The sequence below is a fragment of the Chanos chanos genome, chromosome 5 (assembly GCF_902362185.1).
Source record: "Chanos chanos chromosome 5, fChaCha1.1, whole genome shotgun sequence".
In the NCBI taxonomy this organism is placed as follows: domain Eukaryota; kingdom Metazoa; phylum Chordata; class Actinopteri; order Gonorynchiformes; family Chanidae; genus Chanos; species Chanos chanos.
In genome coordinates this window covers 43,047,753-43,067,385 of record NC_044499.1, presented here as the reverse complement: position 1 = coordinate 43,067,385, position 19,633 = coordinate 43,047,753, and the positions used below count along the sequence as shown (strand labels likewise).

General features: G+C 38.6%; 2 protein-coding genes across 2 annotated transcripts; one reads left to right on the top strand and one right to left on the bottom strand.

Moving 5' to 3' along the window:
- Window positions 1-168: 168 nt before the first annotated feature.
- On the top strand, window positions 169-5,368 carry LOC115812571 (carbonic anhydrase 4-like). The gene is made up of 9 exons (XM_030775055.1): window positions 169-252; window positions 717-783; window positions 3,191-3,244; window positions 3,429-3,599; window positions 3,897-4,048; window positions 4,199-4,294; window positions 4,524-4,596; window positions 4,752-4,915; window positions 5,111-5,368. Exons 1-9 carry the CDS (start codon window positions 169-171, stop codon window positions 5,366-5,368), a joined length of 1,119 nt encoding a protein of 372 aa, XP_030630915.1.
- A 6,445-nt stretch (window positions 5,369-11,813) lies between these two features.
- On the bottom strand, window positions 11,814-18,648 carry mmp25b (matrix metallopeptidase 25b). The gene is made up of 9 exons (XM_030775054.1): window positions 18,594-18,648; window positions 18,329-18,479; window positions 17,058-17,347; window positions 16,605-16,784; window positions 16,370-16,451; window positions 13,545-13,627; window positions 13,044-13,196; window positions 12,212-12,499; window positions 11,814-12,052 (listed from the first exon to the last, which is right to left on the bottom strand). Exons 1-9 carry the CDS (start codon window positions 18,631-18,633, stop codon window positions 11,814-11,816), a joined length of 1,506 nt encoding a protein of 501 aa, XP_030630914.1. The 5' UTR covers window positions 18,634-18,648.
- Window positions 18,649-19,633: the final 985 nt, after the last annotated feature.

Here is a 19,633-nt window from a genome sequence, read left to right as displayed (position 1 = left end):
GAGTTTATATATCATCTTTTTTATTGTGAGTTCAGTAAGATTGATAGAATTCAGGTTTAAATGCATGGTTTGCATATTGGACTGTATTAGACTTTTTGATGAATCCCTGTTTAAAAAGTGACAAAGAGGCCTTCAAAGAGTCCTCTCAGGTTTGGGGTCATAAAAATCATGATAAGCAAGGACACTCTGCTCCATCTGTCAGAGGTGCAAAACGATGAGACCTTTCAGAACTACGCTCTTTTACGGAAACCTGTATTTCACAACAGCCGAAAACAATAAATCATAACAGTTGACAGGTCCAGGACAGATAGTATGAAAGATAATATCACATGATCTCATTGATCATGTGACTCTTAAGAGAGTAAGGAATAATCACTGAATGTTTTCAGATAATAAACTGAATTATGCCTGGTGCAAGCTGGTATCACAAGACACTGTGTAGGTACACAACACAACACTACATCTTTGATTACGTAAGTGAAAAATTCCCTTGCAATGTCCGACGATCTTAATTTTTAATAGCAAATCCTTTTATCAAATGTTGCATTACTTTAATTAGAAATGTTGCGTTACTTTAATTAGACTCATGTTCATTTTTCTTTTCATAACTCAAAAAGGACAGAAAAAAAACTGGGGTGAACTTAATGTGAACATGTGAAATTAATTTAGCGATTGTTATTCTTCATCTTCGATTTCTCCATTTTTCTCTGTCTCAGGTTGATAAGTTTCCTGAAAACACAGGCTTCAGTAATGTGTTCCGTGCTACCCAGGATCTTGGGACGCGTACAGTGTCGAGTAGCTTCGCCTCCTCTGAAGAGCATCATTCCTCCTCCTCTCCTCCTGTGATCCACTTATCCATTTCTCTTTCCTTGGGTCTTCTGTGTCTGGCTTGGAGGATCAGCCAGCACTAACTGAAGAAAAGTATCTGAAGAAAAATATAGAGGGCTGAGCAGGGAAGACTACAGGGGAGACTGAGAAAAAAAATAATGGACGGGGATAAAAAAAAGGAAAACTTAAACAAAATGAATAAACAGGATGAGTGAGGAGGTCCACTCATTTTGATCAGAAATAAAGCTTGAGGTCTTCAGGGAATTGGATCACACTTTGGACCTCATGCACACAAGCATCAATGCTCAATGCAAGGATATAGGAAAAAAACAGCTCAAAAAAGTTTTATTTGGTTCAAAGGATTGAGAATTGTGGTTTGATTTCTGGTCAGACAATATATTTTGTGCTCTTCGATATCATATTCTAATAGCATTCATTTCACTAGAACGTGATTTTCTGTATATAAACTGTATATTACTCCTACACTAAAACAGAATAGATTTCCTCATTCCAGTTATGATGTGGGCTTTGACAAGACTATCTTTTAGCAAATTAGCGTTGTCTGTAAATGGTATGAAAGATTCCAGTGATTCCAGATTAAGTGTAGACTTCTCTATCATACAAGAATCTATCCAAAGAACTGAGGGAGGCACAGGGAGCAAGATGAGGATAAAAGGAAAGAGCACAATTTATATAAACATAAATTCTATTTATGCATTCAGATGAACTTTATTTTTATTTCGTAATTCAATATGCCTGCAGTAATCGAGGCATGGTAAAGGGACTAACATGCTGTGCACATGCTGTTATTTCATTTTTATGTGTGATAGCACGCAAAATGATTGTGTCAAGATCAATAAATATTTGAATACAGAAAGCTTTGCTGGTTAATTCAGGCTATGATGCACGAGACGTCTGCATTTGCTATGATAGACCTTGATCAGGTCGCGCTATTCAAACTGGATGAATGGGGTCTTCTTCATGAATTTTTGAGTATAAATTTGTCGAACCAGATTATTTGCAACACTGGGGGTAGAATGACCCTAAATACTCAGTGAGGACAAACACAGCGTTTTTTCCATAGCCTATGACATTTTTAACCTCACCTAACCCTTGCTATACCAGCTTGCCCTTTAATTGAACACAAAACCATGGAATTAAGGCGACGATGAAATCGTTCCGTGGGTTTACCTGATTGTAACAGGGGGTTACTTTAGAGCACTTAGAATCTGCATGTTCTCCTGTGTTGAGGTGTGACACAGAAATGCGCATTAATCATCAGATGCGTCTGCAATCGCCTCTGGCCAAGGCACTGAAACTAACCTCGTGTTGTTCCCCGGGCACTGCGACTACACACCACTCCTTCATAATTGAAAATGGGAAATGCAAAGAAATATTTCCTTCGGGTGATCAGTAAAGTTAGGTATTCCACATTTGCCACTTCGCAGCTTCCCATGTAATGACAACGGCAGTGGTTAACTTAACTGACAAAGTATAATGACTTGGCAGAGGCAAAATAAACCAACACTATTGTAGGTGATGACGGCATTCGTCCTCTCTTTTTGCAACTGAAATGTGTGTATGTGTGTTTGTGCGTGTGTGTGTGAGCGGGCGCGGATTGTTTCGATTATTGTCGTTTTTTTATTTATTAATTTGTAGAGAAACTATGACGCAAACGGCAGTACATCGCCCATGTAGTACTAAAACTCCGAGGCGAGCAAACTCTGGGCAGGTGCGAGGAGGAGGGGCAGACACACCCACGTAAGAATGAGCATAATTATAAAGTAAGCGGGAATAGAGCAAGAGTCAAGGACGGGGAATACTGACTATCGGTCATACTGGTCAAGGTAAGGTAACAGGGCTACTTACTGATGTATTGACCGAATTTAAAGAAGTCTAATAATTACTATCTAGTTGTAGTGTAGTATGTAGTCTCTTGAGTTTATAAATAATTAATTTAAATTATAATTATTCATTTAGTTAACTGACAACGAATACCAAAGTCAAAATTATAGTCTACTTCAGAAATCGTGTCGGACAGTTTGCTATTTTTATGTACCGTCTGATTAATTCATGGAGTATGTTTATCATCTGGTCATTATTCCTTTTCAGATGAGTGCATTGTTTGTGATTTGTCTTTTTGCCTATCTGATTCCCACTCTACACGGTGCTGAAACCGCAGTGGGTAAGTATATAAAAGTAGGCTTAACTACTCACACCTGCACACTAGTTTGGATAAAGCAGTTTCCGCTGTATTGTGGATTCTTTTTGATTCGCTGTGTGCACGTTTTACAAGAAGATAGAGATAATATTCGCTTAATTCTTGATTTGTCTGCATTAGTTACTTTTTCACCTCTAAAAGCACAGATTTTTTTTTTATCTTTTACAGAGTGGTGCTATCACTTGCCAACGTGTAGTAAGTATGCGGTTTTTTTTTTTTTACGAAAATGGATAAATTCTGTAACACTTCTGAAACAACACTAGCAGTTTGACTGAAATTGCTGATACTATTAATTTAAACAATTTTAGACAAATTGGTGAAGTTATAGTTATATTTTTAAAGGAAGGATTCTAACCCAGTTTTCTCCAAACTCCCTCAGATGACACAACATGGCCAACAATTGCCACAGAGTTCTGCAATGGTACGCGGCAGTCTCCAATTGACATTGTGACTGCTAATGTCCAGGGTAATGCCAATTTGACTGCTTTCAACTTCACTGGTTACAATGACAACACTACCATGGTGAAAATAGAAAACACAGGAGATACAGGTAAGGGGGAGAGAGTGGTCATTTCTACCCTGTATTCACTTATGTAGACAGATTCACTAATCTGGGAGGCCATCAGAATAAAAAAGTCTGTGTGTGCTCTGATCATACAGTTTTAACCTCAGTGTCATTTTCATAGCAACAATCATTTGTTTTTATAACGTGTGGATTATTTCATTATACTTTTGTAATGTAGGCTTAATTTAAGGTGGAAGTTTAACAGTGTAGAATTCAAATGAGGCAACGCAATACAAGTGATTGTTTGACCTCATTTTCCCACTGCTTCCTTTTCCCTCTCAGTTAAGGTTTCTCTGAGTGACGGGAAGATGACGGTGGAGGGAGGGGATCTGCCAGGTCAGTACACCAGTATTCAGTTCCATCTCCACTGGGGCAACGGAAGCACCATGGGTGGATCTGAGCACACTGTAGATGGCAAGCGATACGCTATGGAGGTATGAAAAGAAAAATGTTTTCAGCCCTCTTTGTAAAGTTGAGTTGTTACCAATATATCGTAGCAAAAGGTTATGTTCAGTAAATGGTACAGGATACAACACTGTAAAATATCTTTTTTTTTTTTTTTTTTTTTTCCTTACTGTACACAGCTGCACATTGTCAATTTTAAAAGCAAACATAATGGAAACCTCACAGCACTTCTTGAAGATTCGACGGGATTGGCTGCTCTTGGTTTCTTTATTGAGGTTAGCCCATCTATTTCAATAAAAATGTGGCAAAGATTAAAATGGAAATTTAAATAAAAATGCTGTGTTAAATGTGCGGACCCTCTTTGATAATGGGTCGAATATTTCCGTAGCTGTGTGAACATATATTGGTGACTTTTTTTATTTTCAGGGTAATAATCAGGGCTTTGTTTTCAAAACTACTGAAGTGAATTAGTTTAATTTTCCTCTTTTGTTATTCTGACAATAGGCAACCAATGAAACTGGTATGCCAGAGAGTTGGAAGACTCTGACATCATACCTGATTAACATCACCAACAAAGGTGAGGACAGAATGAGATAATAAGGACCAGTTAAGCATGCATACTATTGTGAAATTTTCTGTATTTTGCTGAGGTGTGGTGAAGCCATCTAATGTCATTTACAAAGAGAGAAAAATGGTTTCTTTTCTAAACTCTGCCCTGCTCTTGCTTTGTAGGTGACCAAGTAAGCATCACAGATCATGTTTCTATGGATGATCTGCTTGTTGGAGTGGACAGGACCAAATATTACCGCTATCTTGGCTCCCTGACCACACCTAACTGCAATGAAGCAGTGGTTTGGACTGTGTTTAAGGACCCTATCAAAGTCAGCCATGACTTGGTAAGTCTAAACAGTACTGTAAGAGATGCAGAAAATCTTTGAGATCTGTACTTGATGACATATCTGATCAACTGAATACACGTCAACACCTCAGTTACTAACACAATGTGGGTGTGCGTCGCTGCTATGTTGTGTTTTGTCTTTACGAAACTGATGCCATCAATTTATATCTCTTCCTTTTATGCTTAATTCCAGATTGACCTCTTCAGCACGACTGTCTACGTTAATACCTCCTCCAACTCTCCTCTGATGACCAATGTCTACAGGAGCATTCAGCCAATCAATGGCAGGACTGTGACCTCACAGTTGGCTGTAACTCCTGCCCCCCCAACTACCATTGCTCCAACACAGGGTGGTGGTGGTAGTGGTGGCGGCACATCATCTGCAGCAAAACCTTTCCAGGCTCTTTCCATGGTTGCATTACTCCTGTACCCCATTTTCTACTGGCTTTAATGCTTTGGACATTAAGTAAGAGAGGAGGTCGTGGTTGGTTGTTCTTTTCTTTTTTTTTCCCTCATCCTTTTGTCTCGCCTCTCTCTTTGTCTCATTGTTTATTGATTATTTTAGTTTGAACAGGTCCAAATGGGGGTTTAAAGAAGATCATTAACTAAACCGCTAACCTCACATGAGACGCAGAAATGCAGAGTATTTACATCCTTTGTTAGTGCAATCATTAGCTCATGATTACTTTGTTTCCTGTTTCTGCCTCTGGGACTGTGACTCATCCTGCCACATTTTTGCAGGTGTTAAGTATCTTAACTTGCCAGGTCAGCTTGCTGTAAATTAACTGAACACTGTACTGTATTAAAGATTACCTTCTCCATACTAGGAGGCCTTTGCACTTGAAATATGGTGAAAAAGTTATCCGCACAAAGTTTTAACAAAGTTTTATATTTACACGTTGTATGATCAGAGGAGGGTAGTGTGAGATGAACTGGTGTTGTACATTCCAGATGAAGTGCACACACTCTCCACTGTTGTGCTATTGTGCCTTTGGGGGAAAAAATTGTACATTTGATTGCATACTTGCACATCTCGGATGAAATGAGTTTTTGTACAATATGTCAATACCTCTCAATAAATTAATTGATTTGGGAATACAACTGTGTCATGCTGCTTTGTCAGTCATTCTCATTTGGTTATAACTTATGGCAAATCTCTTCTAAAGGCAAACTGGAAGCTGTGTTATAGGGATGTTTATGGAAAGATGATCACCTCTGTTATGTGAGGTTGTTGAATGCATTTAAATTTCTATGCACTTGACTGGCTAAACTTTTGAGTCTTTATAAAATTTCAGTGGTATATAATGAGACGTATCACCATCCTCAGTATGTGAGCTTTACACAAACATGTACATATTTTTTGTTTTCTATTTTTTGTCTCCCTATTAATTGTGCCCTAAAAGCAACTTGGGTTCCTCTGAATGTAAAAACATTTAAAAGATTACATGACAATACGATGTGGTAAATCATAGTGTTTCTTCTGTATACAGTATGAGGCAAAATAAAACATCTGCATCAGTAATGGGTCTTACTGACAGTTAACCTGCAAAAATGTGATTGCTTTCTTTTTTAGCACAGATTTCTGCTTTTTTTTAAATAATATTAGAAGGTAGAGAAAGCCATGCATGTATTGCTATACACACCACTGTACATTATAAGAAATGAATAGTTGTTCTGGGACTTGAGAACCGGGCTTTATTTGCATGTCTGATGAAGTAGGCGTGCAAGTCTGAGCTTTGCTTAAGTTCATTGTACTTGTATCACGCAGATTTGGAATTCATGACTTTCTACATGGATACTAGAAGTGAGGCATAATCTGTCTTCTACTCTCAACCTATTAAGGCTGGAATTCGCCATTTTGATGTTTGTTTGATAGGAGCACTGGGGGGCAAACCGTGATCTTTAACTCATTAAATCTTTAAGTATTTGTGGCATGTGGTCATACTACCTAACAACAGTCAAAGTGAGACAAAACCAATGCACTCAACATCTGACTGACTGACTCAAGAGTTAAGTCTTTGCTGTTGGAACCTTATTACAGCCAGTCCAACCCATTTTCTACCTCAGAGCTGGTCCCGGGCCTATAGGGTGGCACTGAGGGCCATTGAAAGATGCTCTCCTACCTTTTGGTAGTGGAATAATTTTAGCTTCTGTCTGAATCCGTGGAAAAATGAATTGTTTCAGTCCAATGTTTAGCATATAAGAGATAGGAAGAACAATGTAACCTGCTGCAATTTTAAACATTTTATCATTTATCATATCGCTGCTTGGCTGTTTTTCTTTACTTATGGGCTTCAGTAATGTTTCTACTGTCTCCACGCATATCTTATGATTATCTTTCATGGTAAGATATTACGTTATGTTATGAATAGATACATCATTCCTAATTATATGTAAATGCTCTTGTCTCAGTTTGCCCATTTCATTACTGAAATGTTTGTTTAAATAATTTGCTGTTACGTTAGGCTTGGAGTTAAATGGGCTGCAAGACTTAATGAAGGATCGCTGTGTAGAGGGGTTTCCTCACATGATCTTATCTCAACCAGTCCTATCTTTACTTGTCTTATTTGCCAAGACTCAGTCTTTTGAATCATGCTTTCTTTTAATTCATCATCAAGGTGCTCTAAGTGTCCTTGCTGTCAGTTTACATACATGAGCATATCCGTCTATCACCGGCAAAAAACATTTTTACAAATCATCCTGGGGACTCACTTGGTGCCATTTCAGTAAATGCGTTTGACCAGCAGATGTTTCCAATCTTTTCTAAAAAAGGCTTTCAGAGAAACCCCTCATAGGACTATTTGTAAACTGCTCTCAGCCTAGCCTTGGATATTTTGCCTTTCCATCTAATAGCCATTACATTACGATTACTGCAGCCTATTGGAACTGATATGGCCTTGATGTACAATTCAGCTGCCTTTATGTAAATGTGATCAATGCAAGAGTATGTAACCATACCTGAATTAGCTGTAAAAATTCTTGGTGGTTGAATTGCTATCTGTTCCATACAATGTGTATTACTAATAGTGACAGCCCTTGTTTTTAGCAGACAGTTTGTTTCAAGCCAATCAATGTTTAAATCTACAGTGAGGACAATTTCCATATCTAGCTCACTGACTTTTCCCAACCTCTTGCTTACTGCATCCATGCACTGCACTGCATCCCAACAGCCCACTGAAACTGATTTTAGGTGAGGTAATTGAACTTGCAGCCATAACACTTCTGTTGTATTTTGTGTACCATCTTCTTTTACTTTTACTGGGATGTGACTGTATATAGAAAACAACCTCTACCCCATGAATGCCCCTGTCCTTTCAGTGTAGACTGTTCCTTTGTTTGCTCAAAGTACTGTCACCGAATGGCTCATAAAGACAAGTCTCAGAGATTGCCAGGATATGAATGCTGTTTGAAACCAGAAGATCAGCAATGTGGTTCAAATTCATTCTTTTAACTGAAAACGATGCAGTATACAAACCCTCAGGTAGTTTGGCAACAATATGTGTCTACGTGTGTCGCAGTCAAGGGCTCTGCACTTAAACCCATCTGAGACAGTGAACACGCACACACTAGGCGAAGTGAGCTGTGAGCACACACATACCCGGAGCAGTGGGAAGCCACACAGCCACAGCACCCGGGCAGTAGTTGGGGGTCACGTCCACAGCTGAAGTGCTGTCGCTCAAGGGCACCTCAGCTGTGGATGTAGAAGGAGGGGAGAGCGCTGTTCATTCACCCCCCATCCCTGTTTTTCCTCAAACCAGGGAATCGAACCGGTGACCTTTTCGGTCCCAAACGCACTTCTATAACGTTTAGGCAACAGCTGCCCCCATGCCAAAAGATTTCACTCGTTCATATGCGTATGTGTGCATATCATCCATGCATGTATATCAGCAGCTCAGCAGTTCTTTTTCTCTCACCATGGTGAGCTGGATATATGATGACCTTATCATATCTTAGAAAAGATATGTCCCCTATCTCTCTGACAGCTACATTACACAAGTTGAATCACCAACAAGGGATGCGGAGCCTGGTAACTGAGGTGGTAATGGAATATTTTTAAATTGTTTCCTTGTTCATCAGATCAAATTTAGGGGTGACACCTGCCTGTGCTCCAGGATATTCATAAAACCAGATTTATCACATTGCTCCTTTTAAACAAAATTGTGCATTTCTTGGTGGGATATGTGCCAAAAACCCAGTCCTTACTCAAAAGGTTTTACATGAAAGGCCGGGCTGTTATTAAATGCTATAAATACCATGGAGTTGGATTTGGTTTCACCATTGATACATATAGTGTTTCCCATTCACTTGTTGTTTGACTGAATAATAGTAGGTGGGGTACTATGCTAAGCTTGGGTACTCTCAATCTTATGTCAAGGGTTCATTCAGTCTTTGTTTGTGCCTCAAATGTCCTTATTTGTTAAGAAAAGAGTGGTCTTGTTGTTACTTGACTCAGAGAATCTTTTATCTGTAAATTAAAGGTTTTGTGCCTTTATTCAAGGATTTTGGTTAAATTAAATCCAATTTTGCACCAGTTCAAGAATGTATCTTTAGAAAATGTAGTCCCTTTAAAGTGTAAGATTTCCAGGGTTATGTAAACCATCATACAGTTGATCTGCAAAATCTTATGTAACGCTGTTCATCTGTGAGGAAAGATTTTTTTTTCTTTAAAAAAGAAAGACAATGCTTGAACATTAATTACATATTTTAAAGCAACTCTGGCCATAGAGTTTTACAACTGAAGCTTGAGGACTGGTGAGCAGGAAAGTGCACATTCCAGAACAATCTTAATCATCCTCTAACTGATCCGTACAAAAAACAAACGGCAAATATGTGTAAAATGTAAGATACCCCTCAAATCACGCAGAGTGTGTAGCAAAACCACTACTTTATCAGATAAAACTACTCAGTTACCCAGTGTGAACAAAGACAAGCATTATGTGTCAAACGTGTGCTAAATCCTTGGGATTTTGGAGTTGAACTTTGCATGCAGTTGAACAATAAAGATGTTGACCTGTGCATCATCCTCAAAAATGAATTATTGTCTTTCATGCAAATAGAATTTTTCACACTGATTTAGAAATAGAAGTAGTGGAGTTATTGCTGATGTTGTTGTTGTATTTTACAGTGAGTTGATACTTTAGTCACCTCTAAAAGTCTGTTTGGTACTTTTTTGGATTTTGGTACACTAATATTCTTATTCATTCTGCAATATTTCTTGAGCTCTGTAAACTTTTTGAGTTCAAGGATTACAGCCTTAGGGTTTTACCTCAGAAGTAGTGTTGTTCAGCGTGGCTGAGTGTGCTCTTGTTAAGCTTGTCAAGATAATTCAGTGACATGTCATGGGTCAGTGTTCAAGGAATCACATGCTGATTACATTATACAAAGCATTCAGAGGCAGCCTTCTGTGCCATTCTGTTTATATCACTGCAAAACACCATTTAAAAACACAGCAGTGGTGTAATTCAATCAGTGCATAAAACAATAAGTCCACCACACTCAAGAAGATCTGATGTACGGAGACCTATACAGGGGTTTTATGCCTTAAACTCCAGGTGTTTGCTTTTGATCTGCAGCAACAATTAGCGTCCATTCCAGAACTTCACCACTGAACAAAAGCAGTGTGATTGATAATTCGGAAAGGAGGTTCAAGTTACAGACAAAAAAAAAAGCAATTAGTACTCTTAGGAGATTATCACTTAAGAGGAGAATTCCACAAGCATGACAAAATGTTCTGTAAATAGAAAGGAAGTGTAGGGATCTTGTGTGAAGTGGTTTTTATAGCGCATTCTATTTGTCAAAGAGGGTGGTGACATTGTGTTGATTTATGTTTGTCGCAGTCATTGGCATTACTCAACATCTTTAGTTATGCTATCTGTATAATCATCACATCATTTGCATATAGATCTCTTCTGATTTTGCATGTGGACATGGATGTGGAGTTTCACCGAAATCTTAAATTAGATTATGCTTTTATGTAAATGTGATCAATGCAAGAGAATGTAACCGTACCTGAATTAGCTGTAAAAATTCTAGTTGGTTGAGTTGCTATCTGTTCCATACAACGTGTATTACTGATAGTGACAGCCCTTGTTTTTAGCAGACAGTTTGTTTCAAGCCAGTCAATGTTTAAATCTACAGTGAGGACAATTTCCATATCTAGCTCACTGACTTTTCCCAACCTCTCGCTTACTGCATCCATGCACTGCACTGCATCCCAACAGCCCACTGAAACTGATTTTAGGTGAGGTAATTGAACTTGCAGCCTTCTTGCAAATTGAACTTGCAACTTCTGTTGTATTTTGTATACCATCTTCTTTTACTTTTACTGGGATGTGACTGTATATAGAAAACAACCTCTACCCCATGAATGCCCCTGTCCTTTCAGTATAGACTGTTCCTTTGTTTGCTCAAAGTACTGTCACCGAATGGCTCATAAAGACAAGTCTCAGAGATTGCCAGGATATGAATGCTGTTTGAAACCAGAAAATCAGCAATGTGGTTCAGATGTGTTCTTTAAACTGAAAACGATGCGGTATACAAACCCACAGGTAGTTTGGCAACAATATGTGTTTACCTGTGTCGCAGTCATTGACATTACTCAACATCTTTAGTTATGCTATCTGTATAATCATCACATCATTTGCATATAGATCTCTTCTGATTTTGCATGTGGACATGGATGTGGAGTTTCACCGAAACATTAAATTAGATTTACTTTCAAAACAGGTAACACTGGACACTTGTTATATATTGCATTATTAGCTTTTGTATTGCAGTGTTGCTTTAGACCTATACATTTGCAATATACGTCTACTAAAAACTCATGAAGTGTAAAGCACATTAAGTTTGCATAGATAAATCCAGAGTTGTTGATTAAATCACAATGTAGTCAAGAATTAAAAAACAAAAGAAAAAGACAGCAGGATCAACCAGGTAGAATTTCTGAATTTTGAGGCTCTGCTGAATGCACAGCTGCAGTCTCCACTCCCAGCTCGTGGATTAGTAGGTTTAGAAGATGGTGGTACAGGACAAAACATCCAGTCAACAGCAGTAGATCTGGCACTGACAACATCTTGGTCCAACCCCCCTCTCCTCAGAACCCAGTATGAGTTATTTTTGAAGAAATAAGTATCTCCTGTTGGCATGAGAGGACAGTGAGAGAAAGAGTTATGAAGTTAACTTAAGTACTGCCATTGTATGTTTTGTAACTAGTAGTGCAACATCAATGCTTAATGCATTACGCAAAGAAAACGTCTTCATCATACACGTCACATTTTGCCCACATATTACACACCTTCTCCCCAGGTGATGATATCATCAGGGTTGTCTGGCACACCTTTCCAGAGAGAACTGTTTTTGGGATAGCCTCCTTCTGGTTTTGGTGCAGTCCCGCCCTGCCCCTCAGTAAACCTCCAGAACCTTCTGCCACTAAAGAGATATGTTTTCCCATTGTGGGCCCATACAAAAGCTGCCTCAACCTTATTCACCTCTGTTCCGTCAGCAGACTTCATTCCCCAGTCTAACAATGGCCGAGGGTAATCAGGGAGTGCAACGTTGTCTTTAAATACCCAGTACTGTGAACCTTTGTGATAGAGTCAAAGGAAATACACATGCAGTTATTAACTAAGACACGGTGTCCACATAGAAAATGATGCACAAACATATGTTAAATTGTAATTAACGTAATGTAGTGTAATGTAGTTAAGTTTAGGGAAATTCAAACAACACTTGGTTAAATCAAACAAATGTTTCACAAGTTACGGAAATTTTCAGTATTTCATTACTAAAGGCAGTGAGTTTTCCTGTCTTTCAAGTAAAGTTAGCTTTGAGATTCTACCATGAATGATTCACCATAAAAACATATTTTCACACCCATACACTCCTATAAGCACATATCAATATAGGCACTTTCAACAGAATTGTAATAAATTATACAGTGGTAAATGGAGAACAAGAGATATACGTAATTACACACCTAACAACCATACACCCACTTTCTATTTGATAACAAAACATCTATAAACCAACCAAAACAAAAGAGAGCAAATCCCTGCACACCCACCCACACAAAATTGAGAAATAATTTCACTATGGTACATTTTTCTATTTAAAAGAATATGTTTAACCTATGAAGAAGATAATATGGCTGTCAGTCTTCCGCTCATAAACAGCATCAATCTTCTGGAGGTTGCGTGGAAGACCAATCCAAAAATTTGTAATGAGAGCTGGAGCAAAGGAAACCAGAGAGCCAGATCTCTGGATTCGCCAAAAGTGTATGCCTAATTAACGCCACAGAAAGAATGGAGATGTGAGGAGCATGAATGTAATCTATACCTGCAAAAATAGAAGTCAAACATGACAATATGTATTCTCTCGAGAATTACAGTATACAATCCAAACCCCAAATAAAATAGAAAGAGCGACCCCCCTAACATAAAGAACCATTGAATGTTAAAATCTGCTTTGTCCCTTTGTGCTAACACAAACTGTAACCAATGGGTCTTACTGATTAGCCTACTAGTGAACATTCACTTTAATGGTAGTTAAAGGCACTTAAACATAAAGTGGAATACAGTTGCAAACACCACTCATGACATGCTGTGACAACTGTTGTTTCAGTGTCTCACCCTTAAAAAAGAAAACATCTCCTCTGATGTCTGCCACAGCATCAAAACCGCCTTCACAGCGCTCTCGAGATGAGGGATCAGGTCTGGAAGGACAGAGAGGCAGCATTGGTAAAACAAATGATAAAAGTAAAGGTCTGTGCTTACCTGTGTTAGTAGGTCTATATTACCTTGGTCTTTACCTGAGAACTACATAAGTGCTTCTTAACCGGCAGATACACACAGGATAAGTGTGTAGAGTTGTCGTGCTTGTCAAGAGAGACTGGATGCATGTGCAGGTCAAGACTCAATTTATTCATATTAAAAATAACAAAAGTTTCAAAACTTACAAAGGGCAGGTTACAGGCAGACTGGGTAGACAAACCACAACATAGGGTGAGCACTGAACAAAGCCAGACCAAGAAGCAGGAAAACCAAGGAGTATTCATATGGAACTAAATGAGGCTTAATGAACTAAGAACAGGTAGGAACCATGGGGACTGATAGAGCTAAAAAAAAAAAACAGGTAAAAACAGAACCAAAACAGGACTAAACCAAGAAACTGAGAGGTGAGTAAAGACTTAAACCAACACTGACCACTAGAGGGGAGAAAAGGGAGGAAACAAGATGAACAAAGGACACAGGAGCAGGGCATGACAAGGGTGCAGTATACATTTTTTTCTGTGCAAACTTGACACAAAACACTTTTGTAGGTATAAGACTATCAGTGCTAAAGAAAGCAATTATTATTTTCTAACGAGACATAAGGCAGTAATAACATTTTCAAGTTTACAAATGTGAGCACTGTTTGGTATCACAGGCTAGATGTCCTACATCGGGAAAAAAAAAATAGTGCAACTACTATCCATCATTAAGATTAATGATGAACCTGCTACTTTGCTTGTTGAAATCTAATGCTGAAATCTTATCAAGTTTTTTGGCTGCTTCAAATATGAACCAGAATTCATGTTTAACATAGCACTCTGAGGAAATTGTTGTTTTATAAAATGTTAGAAAAACAGAAATATAGAGATAAAATCAGTGAAAGATGGAAGGATCCTAGGCTACTTTTCATTAAGGGATCAGAAGTTTCACTTTATGAACAAACAAAATGGAGTCCCTGGACTAGATCGAGAGTCGTACTTTGAGCAGAAAATAGATTATCTCATAGTATCATTTCGGAGAATATCTCCACCCAGTTGAACCTACTGTATCCCTCTTAAGTTGGCAATTTTGAGTTCAGTTTGTAGATAAATGTCCCATTAGTAATTTAAAATGCTGAAGTAATTTAAAATTTCATGAACATATCTCACATTACATGGGCTCATATTGTGGAACAACACAACTGCAGTGTTTTTGAGATAGAACATCAAAACATTGCTGATGCCACTGCAGATGTTTGATAATCCAGGAGTCTGAGGACTTTTACATGGATATTAATCCAGTATTTCTCACCTATTTAGAGACTGATCAGGACTTCGTCCCTACTACATATAACCCTAATGATTAATAGTTCAACCTCTAATCATTCGAAAGTCTTACTTTAAGCGGGTAATGCAGGAGTCATACTTTGATAATGTGAAGTTTGGAAAATGCCAGTGACAACAAAACCTGTTGAAACAATGGTCATAATCATAGCATTGACAGTAAACTAATCGATAAATACTGTAGTTTTTTTTTTTTTAAACTGCAATAGGACGCAATTTACATCAGCATCAAGAATGATTTACATTTTGTAGTACTGCTGCACTAAGCACATCTCCCACACTTCAAACGCCTTGCGAAGACAATTTTTTTTGTGTGTGCTTAGGATCTGTTTCTGATCTGTGGGGGTTTTTTTGTTTTGTTTTGTTTTGGACTGTTGGTCTGTAGCATAGATGATGTAAGCACAGTTGCAGTTTTAGGCACTATGCTCATCCTTCATTTGATCTCTTGGTACACCACACAAGTCTACTGAGCTATCAGTGCCTTTTATACTCTGATGAGGGCTAACAGCAGCATCATGCTCAAAGTTATGTTGCTTCAAAAATAGAAAAATGTATAGACGAGTTGATGTAATTTTGCCTTCATTTGATCTGAGTGTTCATGTGACACCTTTACTCTATCTCTTTCTTTTGACTCATGATCCTTTCGCTTGGATTCCTCTTCACTGATACATTCTGAGGTAGAACAATTTGCCCAAGGGCTTTTTTGAGGTAGCGCACTTGTCAAACCATGTGGTAAATATTTTGTTTACTTTTGAATTGGATTTGGTATGTTTTTGTGCTCAGTGAATATCACCATACATAACCCTTTTGTTCTTATGAGCATATTTAGGTGGTCAAAGTAATTAGGTACTTTGATGAATAAGTAAGGTATTAACATTTTGATAATTATGAATTCCGTATTTTCCATTACATTTTTGTGATGTCCTATTCCTCTCGTTTCCCTGTTCGTCTGGTTCCCACCCTCTATTGGCCAGTTTGGTTAAGTTGTCTGTCACTTCCCGCCAATTAATAAAAGAAACTGCAAATGCTGCTAGTCTCTTTTACAGAGCATGATAACTTTCTAACTTTAACTATTATATTTTGTTTCAGTTTTGAGTTGCAATTCAAGTTACTTAATGAAGTTGTACCTAAAGCAGCTAGAAGTGGGAAGTAGAGAATACAATGTGGTGCTGAATTAGAGCATCAGCCTGGTATAAGACAGAACTGTGATACAAGATGGACTAGATACTAAACTCAGTTTTTTCCTGTTCATCCTCGGTGTTGGCATAAATGTAACCGTCGGACTCAATGGCTGTACATATTTTAGGACTATGGAATAAAAATGTCATTCTCACGGGAGTTTAAATATTAGTTGTCACTCACTGCAGAATAACTCTGGTTGGATGAGGGTTAGGCAGAGGTGGTGAAGATCCACCAGGTGGAGCTGTAACACCGCCTTTGATCCCTGCTGTAAAGAGTTTCAGAGGTGAAAGCTAAGAAATGCACTTGAGTAAGGCAGTAACGCTATACAGACAGCGGAAAGTAGTTCATAATGACAACATTAGATAATAATGTGAGTAAGTAACTGTTGGTATCTTAGTCGGTCGAGTTCACTCACCATAAAGAGTCTGAATGGCTTGGCGGTCATCTTGAGGGAGTTGGTAAGTGTCCATGTTTCCTACAGGGCCCAGGTAATAAGGTCTCATGATGGAGGGATCAGTGGAGGAATGAGAAAGGCCCAGAGCATGGCCAAACTCATGCACTGCCACAGTGAAGAGGTCTATGCTATCATCGCCATCTGACAGATAAGTATAAAGAAGTTTACCTATGAATCAGTTGATAAATACACGATTTTTCCAGTTGATTAATTTTAGTTTTCTGTATGGTGAACTATCCAAATGGTCTCAGAAGACAATAGTCAACACTAGGGAATTCTCAATCTCAAAAGCCACTCCACAACTAAAACAAGAGAACCGTAGACCACCATTAAACCACAGATGCTAAGTCAGTCTGTTGTAGTTGGTTAAATCTCCCCAGTATTCTACATAAACTGAGATCAACCACCACATACCACTGATGCTCCAAGTCTCTTGATCGTCAAAATGTGTATCCCCCGCGATTTCCGCCTCTCCAGGGAAGAACGCATGAGCAAGAGTGCCCCCCTTTCCATCGAATGGATAGCCATCTTCGTGGAGAGAACTTTTAAAGGAGATTCTCAGATCTGCCTCATTGTGTGCCGTTGCAGGTAGGGCATGAAACTGGAGCATGCTGATGTCACTCCAAACTTTAAAAGCTTTGGTCAATATCCTCTCAATATTGTCTTGATTAAGTGACTTTGAAATGGAGGGGTAATTCTGAAGACTGGAAAGAGTGTGGAATATTGGTTAAAAAAAAAAGAAAAGCAAAAACAGGTATTTTAACTAAACTGATCTGCTATGGTGAGAAAGGAGAAATATTTACTTCAATTACTTACTCGTTTGATAAAGATGAACAAAAGGAGACTGCATAAGAGCAGTAAAGAGTGGTAATGGATTTTTTTTTTTGCTCAAATATTGGAAAATTGCATTCTGTTACACTGATACAGTTGACATAAGATGATGAAGAGATCATTAGATCAAGAGGTATATTTAAGGACATCAACATTACAAAGTCTTTATGGCTAATGTATGACGTATTCTGGTCAGACAGGATCAAACATCAAGAAACTTTGGCCACAAATCAGCCCCAGATACTTGGCCATTAAATGGTCATCCTGGAGGACAAAGTTCAAGCCTTCAAGTTTGAATGTCATGGTAAACTTTTGACCACTAAATACAGTGGAACAGGGGGCAGCAAAAAGGTTGTGGGTTGAACCCCTGAGGTTTGAACATTTGACACCAAGGTTGCTCAAGAGGATTACAACCTCTTGCATAAGAAATGAGTTGCTCCAGGTCAGAATGTCAGCTCAAATAGAAAAAAAAATGTAGAAGGGTAATGTAAATTTGTGTGTGTTCTTGTTTTTGCAAACTTAGGGGGGCATTTTACCGAAAGCTCTCTACTGGGAGCACCTTAACTACAAACCGTAGTCAAAATCATAACCCCCACTAGTGAAAAAATGGACTGGTGCTCTTTTACAAAACATATTGTTGTAATTGGTAACACTAAAAAGTGTGAAAATATTTTTGGTTATGGTTCAGGATCAGGCTTGGGTTTATTTTTTTCTTAATTTTGCTATGCTGGAAGTCAGTGAAGGGTCCCCAGAATAGCGTGCAAAGTGTGTGTGGGTGTGGGTGTGCGTGTGTGCACGTGCGTGTATGTGTGTTATTGTGGGTGAAGCAGGGCCTGTGTGCTTAAGTCACATACCTCCAGGTGAGCTCTGTTTTTTCCCAGCGGAGTCCTGACAGGGCATATCTCTTTCTCCTCCTCCTCCTCCTCCTCCTTAGCATGTCCTCAACTCCGACAATGTCAGGGAGCGAACATCGCGGCATTTCCATGAGTCTCAGTGTGTCACGGTCTGGAATAATAACGCCAAAGACAGAGGTGAGTGACAACGCTTGTTAAATAATCTAAATATTAATATGATAATAAGCAAGATTCAAAAAGTTGCAAACAAGGAGGAGTGTACTACCGAGCTTGCCCGTTTCCTTGAGCCCGCCAAATCTCTGCATCTCTCTGATTGCTTTCTCAATCCCATCCTTCGTCTGGAGCTGCCCTGTGCGAGGATCAGGACGAGGGAGGTACCCATAACGACTAAGCCAATCCTGGAATGGTAAATTGCAAAAAAAATTCTGTAATGTCAATTAAACAGAATTATCAGCTTAAAGATGTAACCAGACGAATATACCAGGGTGTAGTAACATATTTTTACTTGTGGTCACTCAAAGACCTCACTGGACCACATACAGTAGCACACTGCCTGTGCTGCTTTTGAATAAGAATACCTATACCCATAAGAATACTTGTCTGAAAAAAAGCATACCTTACACCTTACAGAACCTTCTAGAGCACATGTTACCTCTTCTGTAACTAAAACTTGAAGCGTTTGAATTGTTTTAGCCAACACAAGTTATGGAGACAGTCAAAATAATATATTGAGAGTCCTTTCTTCCACTGGGTCCTATACCACACAGTTCAATAATAACAACTATATATGGCGCATCTTCTAAATGTGCTCGCTTTCTTTCATGTTTTGGTCATCATTTACACTGCACAATGTGCCCAAAGATGTGCCCTGTTCGAAAAATGATTGCTTGTTGTTTTGTTTATTTGTAGATTTCTCTGTTTTGACCCTATTTTAATTTCCTTTACATTCTGTAAAAGGTAATATTTTAAAAACGCTTATGTATTTTCCGAAAGTCAAAACAGAGATTTGGTGCACGTTAAAGGATGTGTGAGTAATCTGCATCGCCCGCTTCCGATACGAAACAAGCAGTTCATTCAGGACGAAAGCACGCTAACGAACATGATATCACTTTCCAACAGAATTCTAGGCAGAACGTGATCATAGCACAGAGCTTTTGATAATTCATTTATGAACAATTTGACTGATGCAACAGTGAGGAGGCATACTGTTAGAAGCACCCATTCAATTACTTACTTACCACACCCCGGGAGTAGCGGTCTGATACTGGTAGGAGAAGTGTTGGAGGGGCAAACACTAGTACAGTA

Bases quoted from the DNA above. Each gene is read 5' to 3' on its own strand.
- mmp25b (XM_030775054.1), bottom strand. From the start codon at position 18,633: ATGCAGAGATTTGGCGGGCTCAAGGAAACGGGCAAGCTCG. The intron at 18,480-18,593 runs GTAGTACACTCC...TTATTATTCCAG, and splicing joins CAAGGAAACGGGCAAGCTCG to ACCGTGACACACTGAGACTC. The intron at 13,197-13,544 runs GTGAGACACTGA...GGCGTTAATTAG, and splicing joins AGATGTTTTCTTTTTTAAGG to GCATACACTTTTGGCGAATC.
- LOC115812571 (XM_030775055.1), top strand. From the start codon at position 169: ATGATAAGCAAGGACACTCTGCTCCATCTGTCAGAGGTGCAAAACGAT. The intron at 253-716 runs GTATTTCACAAC...TCTCTGTCTCAG, and splicing joins ACGCTCTTTTACGGAAACCT to GTTGATAAGTTTCCTGAAAA. The intron at 4,916-5,110 runs GTAAGTCTAAAC...GCTTAATTCCAG, and splicing joins TCAAAGTCAGCCATGACTTG to ATTGACCTCTTCAGCACGAC.